General features: G+C 40.1%; 1 protein-coding gene across 1 annotated transcript; it reads left to right on the plus strand.

Moving 5' to 3' along the window:
* The first annotated feature begins 6,348 nt into the window (after positions 1–6,348).
* LOC102231336 (endosialin) lies at positions 6,349–10,545 on the plus strand. Its single transcript, XM_005805999.3, has 2 exons — positions 6,349–7,223; positions 8,643–10,545. Exons 1-2 carry the CDS (start codon positions 6,803–6,805, stop codon positions 10,343–10,345), a joined length of 2,124 nt encoding a protein of 707 aa, XP_005806056.2. The 5' UTR covers positions 6,349–6,802; the 3' UTR covers positions 10,346–10,545.

Genomic DNA, 10,545 nt, shown 5'->3' on the forward strand with positions numbered 1-10,545 from the left:
TTTATACTCAGCGGGTCGCTGCAGTCATTTCAGATGTTTGTGGTAAAGATTTGTTGATAGTCTGGGTGTGGATTGAGGGCATTCGTGTCTGCAGCAAGAGATGAAGCATATGGACTTTGTAGAATAAAAGTTTGATCTCTTTCCCCCCCTTTCTCCACCCAGTAAGCAGGGGCTCATATTTAACCATAATGGAGGCTGCTAATTGCTTCAGTGTGTCCCTGTGTGTTTGTCTGTGTGAGAGTAGGCAAATACTGATGGGTTCTGCTCAATTTAATACGGCACAGACACGTCCATATGCACAAACAGTGTGAGTCTGTGATGATCTAACTCAAGACTGCAATGTAATAACAGATCTTGACATTAGTGGGAAGTTAAGAGACATCAGGGACACAGGTCTCCTTTTTATTACCAAAGCAAAGACACTTTGTGAAGGTCAGTTCCTGCAAACGGTGCCGGGTTTTTTTGTTTGTTTTTTTTTTAAAGTATGCCATAATTTTGCTCTGCTTTTATCACTTTGAAAGCATTTAATAAAATCCAGTGCAAACAATTACCTTCACAATTCTAACTGGTAAATTGTCATCCTGTGTGATTTAATCTCTGTATAACTACAACCGTTCTGTAAAGACCTCAGAGGCCAGAGAACAAAATAACCTCATGAAGACCAAGGAACACAGCAGACTGGTCAGGCAGAAAGTTGTGACATACAGTACAGACCAAAGGTTTGGACACAACTGTGTGTCCAAACCTTTGGTCTGTACTGTAGTTTAAAGCAAATATTCTTGAATGTACAATCAACTTGGTGGTGGCAGCATCATGCTTTACAACTAAACTAAACTTTCTGTACAACTAAAGCATCATCCTTTAGCTGTACAGAAGTTTCATTTTTTGATGAACATTTAAAGAGAATGGCAGAGGTGTAAACCTCTGCAGGAGGAGGATTAATCATGATAGCATCACATGATTATTTTAGTTAAATATAATGACTTCACCCTAAATGAAATCTGGCTTTAATTCCTGCATATTTACTCAAAATATTTATTTTTCTAAAACTCAAATCTAACTGTACCACAGATCTCCACTTGCCCAGGGAAATATCTTGGCATCTATTGGAAGGGTTATGGATTGGTACACAATTTGCAGAGACAGTTATTATGTGCATTAAAGCACAAATCACTCTGACTTTTGTTGTTGGCATGTTTTTCCTTTACAGCTGTTATTAGGTTAACATTTTGCTCCCAGACATGAGTGTTTAATTTGGAGTAGGGATCAATATTCCATTTCACATTCTATTTTTATAAATTCTGTAATATTGTAAAGTATGAAGAATCATCTGGTTTTGATTTATCTGTGTTACCAAATACAAACCTAAACAATGCAAAACATATGGGATGGAACTGTGCAACAGCTGGAGTTTATCTATATTGGATAAAATAGTGAGTGTCAGCATGCTTGGACAAATATTATGCCTGTTTTGCATTATCTATGCTTGAATCCAACTGAACACATAAGGATAAAAATCACCTTTCAACATTAAACTTATTCAGTGCCAAAGATTGACAATATATTGACAATATATAGATTGAGCTATATTCAGTTCCTCTGATTTCTATATTTTTTGAAAGTATATTTTCCAAACTCTAAATTCTAGAATTATATATACTTAAGTTGTCTTTTAAAATGCAATTACTTTAAAATATCAAACCCTTTTGGAATTAAAACAGAAATGAAGGAACAACACTTCTCTGCTGCTTTCCAAATAGGTATCAGGCTTGTCACCTGAGTAATGTCTATTCACAAAGCATCTATAGCTTCATTCAGACACTTGCAGATTAAAAAATAATATGCAAAACTCAGCCCTTATGGTGGACGAAGCATTGGACAATGTGGTGGAAGCAAATGGCAAAGACAGTTGGGTTGAGAGAAAGCCGACTGGACCAAATTATTTGGAAAATTCAGAAATTTGATTTAAAATATAACAAGATACTCTTATTTTTTTATATTGCATACCTGTGTAGACTTGAAAAATACTGAAATCTAATTCCAGCTTTTCCCCGAGGAACCCTAAAATATACACTAATTGATCTAAAATGGATGTCGAACAAATTTTATGGCCACAGTGACATTTTAAATGAGATTGTGGGTTTCTGTTGTTGAATTTTATTCACTGTTTATAAGTGTAAACTTACACCCAGACAGTCATTACTGAGTCTACAATAGACACTTAAAAGCTAAATATCAGAAGCAGGACAAATGAGACCATAAAGAAGACACAACAATAAAAATATCAAATATTTTTATAATAAACAGAATATTAGAAAATAAAGAATTTACAGTGCCTTGCAAAAGTATTCATGCCCCTTGAACTTTTCCATATTTTGTCACATTACAACCACAAATCTAAAAATATTTCATTGGAATTTTATGTGAAAAATCAACACAAAGTGGTATCTATTGTGAAGGAGAAAGAAAATTCTGCATGATTTTTTACAAAGTAAAAAACCAAAAACAGCTAAAGTATTCAAACCCCCCTGAGTCAATACTTTGTAAAATTACATTTTGCTGCGATTACAGCTGCAAGTGTTTTAGGGTTTGTCTCTTCTAGTGACTGAAATTTTTGCCCATTCTTCTTTGCCAAACAGCTCAAGCTCAGTCAGACTAGATGGAGAACGTTTGTAAACAGCAGTTTTCAGATCTTACCACATATTCTCGATTGGGTAGGTCAGAACTTGGACTGGGCCATTCTAACACATGAATATGTTTTGTTTTAAACCATTTCATTGTAGCTCTGGCTTTATGTTCAGGGTCATTGTCCTGCTGGAAGGTGAACCTCCATCTCAGTCTCAAGTCTTTTACAGACTCCAGCAGGTTTTCTTCACACATTGCGCCGTATTTGGCTCCATCCAACTCTGACCAAATTCCCTGTCCCTGCTGAAGAGACGCACCCCCAGAGCATAATGCTGCCACCACCATATTTGACAGTGGGGATGGTGTGTTCAGACTGACGGGCAGTGTTAGTTCTCTGCCGCACATAGAGTTTTACTTTTGGTCAAAGCGTTTCATTTTGGTCTCGTCTGACCAAAGTTCCTTCTTTCACATGTTTGCATTTGGTCCAGAGTCACCATGGGCCTCTTGGCTGCATCTCTGATCAGTTCTCTCCTTTTTCGGCCTGAAAGTTTAGGTAGACAGCTTTGCCTTGGTAGGTTTACAATTGTGCCATACGCTTTCCATTTCTGGATAATGGATTGAACAGTGCTTAGTGACATGTTCAAACCTGGAAAGTCTTTTTATAGCCTAAACTTGCTTTACATTTCTCCATGACTTTCTCCCTGACCTGTCTGGTGTGTTTTTTGGACTTCATTACGGTCTTGCTCCCCAATATTCTCTTAGCAAACCTCTGAGGTGTCACAGAGCAGCTGGATTTGAACTGAGATTAAATTAAACACACATGGACTACAGTTAGTCACCATCAGGCAACTTCTGGAGGCAATTGGTTGATGTCAGAGAAAAGGGGGATGAGTACCTCTGCACACCACTATTTTCAGTTTTTTATTTGTAAAAAAAAGTTTTGAATGATGTATAACATTTTCAAAATAACATTCAATCCATGATGATTGCATGTAAACATCTGGCCAGAATGATAACTTTCTGGTCAAACATTTACTATTCTATTTACTTAACTTGGTGCTAAGTGTTCAGAGAAGAATGCTCAATAAAGAATAGTTGTCATTGTTAAATTAATGAAATACAAAGGACTAATAGCTTCCAGTGTGCAGCTCAGCTGTAGAAAAGCTAGAAGGTGTGAAATAATCAGAGCAAGTGGGAAAAGATAAAAAGTCAAGGGCTGACTTAAAAGGCGGCAGATATAAAATAAAGAGGTCTGTATGTTCCATTAGATATCTTTAGGTTGGCAGATAGAGACTTGGCCGCACTGTGTGTAGATTAATAGGAACAAAGGGATTTGGGAAAGTATGGCTATGGAAAGAAGAGGTCTTGTCTGCTCTATCAATTATGCTTCTGGTATGTTTCTGGGGGTGTTTCTGTCTGAGAAAGAGGAGGGGCAAAAAACAGGCTGACTTATGAATTCAGCAGGCAAAGAGTGAAGGTTTGGGGGTAAAACACTGATATTCTGGAGGAGGACAATAGCTGCCTGATTAAAACAATCAGAATACAGATGTCAAGAAGGAGCTGGAAGGAGAAAAGGGACACATTGGATTAAAAAAGTTGAAGGTGGTGATGATAAGGTCTGATGGTGGTCCAAGAGAAACAGAGACAAGTTAGAAGACGTGAGCAAGAAGACCAAAAGGCTCTTTAGGTTCTCCAGGATCCAGAGGTTTTATGTTCTCCCTCTAGCTACAGTGGTTGTTACATAAGGGGAAAAGACTGCCGAATAATAACACTGTGTATATTGTGTTTGCCAGAACCAACACACCACATCCAGCCAGCTCATCTGCACAGAGAGAGCACAGGCGTCCAAGTTCGACTGTGGTTAATAACTGCTCCGGCTGCACTTAATGCATTACTTTTCCACCCTGTCATCTTTTGTTACAAGGCTGAGCAAGTGACTTTGTGCTGTCAGTTTGTAATTTGCATGACACATCTGTTGCTATCAGAACCACTGTGTCAAATCGGCATTAAGTCGCCCCAATTATTGTTGTGGCTGAGTCACATTTTCCAAACAAAGAAAAAAAAAGATCTTTTGTGGAGTCTTTCTCTTTTTCACTGAGTTTGCATGCTAATTTTACAATCCCTTTAACCTTTTCAAGTTTTGAAACATTGCAAAACCTTATTTATATATTTATATGTTAGTGGGATTTTATGATGGACCAAAACAAGGTAATCACAGACTGGAAAATGATAAAGGATCATCTGACATTTTAAAATTAAGGATAAAAATAAAAATCTGAAAATGTGGCATGTGTTGTACTCATTGCCAGAAAGAAGTGGAGAGGTTCAGAGCATGGTAATGTTCTAAAACAATAACCTAGACTTTGAACATCTAATCAAGCACGCTGGAAATGCAAAGAGAATAGCACAACTGATAGGATGTAGTGGGCCACCTAAATTAAAACATTTTAGTTCCTCTAACATAAGAAGTTTTGCAAACAATTTGTATTATTTTTAGCCTCTATATGTGCAAAGTTAATGGAGAAATGCCACAAAAAAAGCTTTTAAAGCAGCAACTGTGGCAAGTTGTGGTTCTACAAAGTACTGACTCAAATTAGGTGAGTAAAATGATTGGTACCCTTTTCAGAATTTTGTAAAAAAAAAAAAAAACACACAAAAAAACCAAATAAATATGGACAATATTTTGTTGATCTAGAACACTGAATCCTAATAAAAGACATTTCTGTAGGTGGTTGGAACAAGTTTGCTTTTGCTGGGCACTGCTAACTTCAACATGGAGTTTCCAGTTTCCTTCAAGGCTCAGGTCACAGCTATTGGTTTCATTTAATATTTTCCAGCTTTACTCTTCACTCAGGCAGAAGAAAAAATAAAGAGATTCGAGTTGTCTTTGGAAAAATGCAAATCCACTGTTTGACTTCCCACAATGTTGTTGATGGTGTTGAATAGTGTGGCGTCAGCAGAGATGCACCCCACAGGTCACTCCTGCTCCCTAGTCATGGAGAGGTCAAGCTGATGCACATCTGGCATTTCCTGTTTCCTCTCTTCCCTTTGCCCCCGAGTTATACTCACACACACACACACGCGTGCACACACACTGAGGAGTGTACATTAACATCTGTGCCTCTGTGGAGTTAATTTTTACCAGCAAGAGAATGAAGTCACCCACACTGTGTGCACATTTCAACAGGTATTCCTGCTCCATAATGTTTCCATTGAGCAGTAAAAACTTCTAGCTGTCATGGACCAAAAGAGAGAGAAACAGAGAGTGAAAAAGCAAGAAGAGGAGGAGTGAGAAAAAGTTTATGAAGGGAATGTAAAGAAATTAAGACAAAATCAGTGAAGAAAAACTAAGAGGGGAAGACATTAGGGATGATCAAAAGTCTGGATAACAAGGAAGAAGAGCAACAGAATTTCATTACCTGCCGAAGCTGACCGACACTTTTTAATATGCTCTGATGCAGCAAAAGCTCTTTATGTTTGTGTTTATGTGTGTGCATACAGGACAAAGCATCATCATGTGGTTTTCATAGCTTCCTGAGGGCTTTCAATTCTCCAGCTACCCCATTCACCCCCAGCTTCCCAACACACACACACACATCATCCTCTCCAGTGTTCTTTTAGATACTCACACATTTTACCAGCCCCCTCTTCCAAAAGCACACAATTGCCTTCAATAATTTTCCTCTACGTAGCCTTCCACCCCCACCTCAGTCCTCCCCAAGTCTGTCTCTCTGTCTGATGCTCAGTCTGAAAGTCAGCCTTGCAGAGGCAGGAGCCGGGATCAGATATAGCACAGGGTTTCTGCTCCGGATATTTACTGAGTTCATTTATGGAACAATTCATCCTTCCTTCTGGGACCTGGATAACTGGACTGTATTTTCAATTTTGCAGGATTTAATTGGAGTTCATGCAGGGATTTGTTCATGTTTTAAAAAAGAAATTCTTTAAATTGTCAGCAGTACTGACAGCTTGAATGAAAGTTGGTCTGGTTTACACTGGAGGGGTCTTTCTCCGGTTAACATCATTTACAGATGCCTATTCTGATTTGAGAAAAAAATCTAAAATTTGGCTCAGTTTTAGAGGTTGATAAACAGTTTTTTCCATTGTTAGGATATTTATGTTAAAAAGTTGCTAAAATATACATGTTAGGTTATATTCCACCATTGCATTATTGACAATGCTAAATATCAAAAGGAGTAGTAGCAGTTGCAGCAGCATGACTCTCCTGTATATCGTCTGGCTGCTGACAGTTTGTGTGGCTCCTGGGAGTCAGGGCCAGAGAATGAAGGAGCCTGATGGGGAGCAGCAAGTAGCTGAAGCCCAGCTGGGTGAGAAGGACGCCATCTGCAACCAGGAGGGATGCTTTGCCGTCTTCTTACAGAAGAAGGCCTTCAGGGAAGCTAGGCAGGCCTGCCTGGATCAAGGTGGAACCCTGGTGACGATGTACACTCGTGAAGCGGCGGGTGTGGTTCACAACCTGCTGTCAGGAACTGCTGTGCATGGATCAAGGGCCAGGCTTCGTCTCTGGATCGGGCTGCACCGACCTCCACGCCAGTGTTCAACCACAAAACCACTCAGAGGATTCGTCTGGGTCACAGGCAAAGTCTCACCTTTTTTGACTTTTGCAATTCACATATTTTGGTTCTTTTTTTTTATCAGTCATTCTGTTTAATGGGTAGCTACAGAGAAGCTCTGATTGGCACATGAAATGTTCAAGTTTTTCTAGAGGTCTGGCCTGCTGATTCCAAGGTTAACCAATTCCAGTTTATTCTTTCTGTGACACATAAAGGAGGAAACTGCATTGCAAGTTTTTTACTAGAGGTAGTAGTTTTGATTCCAACAAGAACTACAATTTTATCCCAATTTAAGCAAATAAGCATACATACCTATCCTTTTGTTGGTTTTAATCATAAAGCTGACTAGAACCAGTTGTTTTAGTCTCCTGCAGTTTTACCTTAGTAATAGCCATGGGTAGCATCATATTCTTTGCTCCTCAGAATACAGGCAGTGAAAACACATTTGGCATGTCATTAAAAGGACTTTAAAGACTTTGAAAACTTTTGCATGCCTTGCTACTGGTAAGCAACCTAGTGGTAATGCACCAATTTGCCACACCCCATCCTGTCAGAAATTGACACTCAAGTCAGTTGGCTGAGCTTTGGGCTCCTGGTATGGTTAATCCATTATCTTCTTTTATTTCTCAGACAGACTGGGTGCAACTTGGAGATTTTTACTCTTTTTGACCCCATTGTTACTCACCCAGTCTGATTTAGTCATTATACACACTGACAGAAAACAGATGTGTCTCTCCTGGTAGAGAAAGGCATCCAGTTTTTAAGAGTTGTACAATCTGTTTACTTCTGTGATGCCGTCATGACTAAATAACTCTAACTTACTCAAGTCAGCGCCTCGCCATGCAGACTTTTCTGGTTTTATTAATGCAAAATGACACATGATGACTGAAAATGTCTGACCCAAATGAGAGTATTTAATAAATCTAGGTTTTAAATACACCACTTTAATCAGATGCACTGTTTTAAGAGCATCTGTTTAAATCCTGCAGAGATCATCAATTTCTCCCAATTTAAGAGAAACTGATTCTACCTCCATAAATGGAAATAACAAGAGGACAAAAAGACCTGTTCCCACATAAATAATTGCATTTTAAACATTAGACTTATTTTTTATATGGGCGACATCTAGTGGTAAAAAATATGACTCTCACTCTTGCAGAATATGTCCCACATCAATAACCCCAATGGGCCCAAAGAGCGCAGGCATTTTAAAAATGCAATTGGATTAATTTGTTAGAAAATTAAACTCCAGACAAAGGTTATGTTGGCAATTTTCTCAAGGCGACTTAATGTTTTGATGCTATGTCAACCCAAAATCTGTCATAAAGCCTGAAAAGAAAGAAAAGGGCGACAAAAAAAAGTTACAGAAAATTACAACTCTAGCAAGTTAGATCCAAAGTAAGACTGAAAACTAACTAGGGCTTTGTCCTTCTCTTCTAACAGGAAACCAGGAAGCTCAGTTCTCCAACTGGATCCGTAAAGAAATGCCCAACACTTGTGCAGTACCTCGCTGTGTGGCCATGACTGTGCATACGTCTGACGCCGCAGGAGAGAGCGGCGAGAATTTCCGTTGGGCTGAAGGACCTTGCGTCATGAAACTGGATGGATTTATTTGCCAGTACACCTACAGCATGATGTGTTCACCCCTGAAGGATGAGGGTGGAGGTCCCGCTGTCTATGAAACCCCATTTCATTTCAAAAGTACCCAATTGACCCATGTGCCTTATGGGTCTGTAGCTGACATGCCATGTCCTACAGATAGCTCAACTCCAGATGCACCTTCCAGGGAATCAGCACTGTGTATTGAAAGAGATGATGGCACAGTGGGTTGGTTTACAGATGCCCCTCTTTGCTCTTCCGGTTCACCCAGACAAACCCAGGACTGGTGTAGCGGTGAGCATGAATGTGAGCAGCACTGCCAGAACAGGAATGAGGATTACTACTGTTTCTGCTCTGAGGGCTACATATTAAATGAAGATGGCTACAGCTGCAAGTTGGACCCTCTGAGCCAAACTGACCCTCCAGAGCTATCAGATTCTGCTTTTGCCACAGACAAGACCCCAGTCAATCGGATCTGTGTGGATATGGGTTGTGAATATGACTGCTCAATAACATCTCGGAGCACTCGCTGCACCTGCCCCCCAGGCTACCAAATAGGTCCAGGTGGACGCAAGTGTTTGGATGTGGATGAATGCCAACAGCAGCCGTGTCCGCAACTTTGTGTCAACACTCCAGGCACATTTCACTGCACCTGTTACCCAGGATACCAGCCAGACAGTACAGATGAATGTGTGGACATAGACGAGTGCCTGGATGAAGGCACCTGTGCAGGGACTTGTCAGAACACTGAGGGTTCTTTCAACTGTCTGTGTGACCCTGGCTTTGTATCAAACAGTGAAGGAGAATGTATAGATTTGGATGAGTGCACAGAGTATTCACCTTGTGACCAGCAGTGTATTAACTTTGTTGGAGGGTACCAGTGCAACTGTAAACTTGGCTTTGAACTGAAGAAGGACGGACTTACCTGCCAACCTCCAACTTATGACGGAGAATATTCCACTCTGAACCCTGACCCCAGTATTTACGATGATCTGGATACTCCCTGGTCCACTCTTGATCCCTTTTTCAAAGCTGATGTCAACTGGCTGACAGATTCCCCTCAGAGACCCACCCCTGACATGGCTCATCAGTCAGATAACCACCTAAACCAATGGGATCACTTATCACCAAAGCAATACCAGACAGCCTCATCCCCAACCCAAAAGATGAGAACAGGCAACAACATTGAAGATGATACTCATACAGGAGGTGGCAACTCCAATGATCAGAAAGTAATTGAAATTGCAAAGAAGCCCACAAGTGGGACTGAGGAGGCTGAGACACCTAAAATAGACAGTACAGGTGAAACCAATAGTACAACAGCGGTTAAAGACGGATCTGATGATGTGAAACGCAAGCATGACAAGAGCTGGCTACTGGTGGCTCTTCTCGTCCCTCTGTGCGTGTTCCTGGTGGTGATGTTGGCTTTGGGAATCGTCTACTGTACCAGCTGTGCAGTAGACAAGAGCCTCAGCTTTGCAGACTGCTATCGCTGGGTGCTCCCTGCAACACCCCCAGAGAGGAGGGAAAGCAAAACCCACGCTTGAACTCTCTCATTAACAACAAAAACAATTTCTTTACATGTTTGTTAACATTATTTTGGTTTCTGGTGACAAATTTGCTCACTAAATGTACAATCTGGATTTCATACCAAGGACTGATTTCATACTTTTTGCTGCACAGCCTTTGTAAATAGCTGACTATCATTTTCACAAATTCAATAAAATAAAAAAAAAAACTGATTCAA

The sequence above is a fragment of the Xiphophorus maculatus genome, chromosome 11 (assembly GCF_002775205.1).
Source record: "Xiphophorus maculatus strain JP 163 A chromosome 11, X_maculatus-5.0-male, whole genome shotgun sequence".
Taxonomy (NCBI): domain Eukaryota; kingdom Metazoa; phylum Chordata; class Actinopteri; order Cyprinodontiformes; family Poeciliidae; genus Xiphophorus; species Xiphophorus maculatus.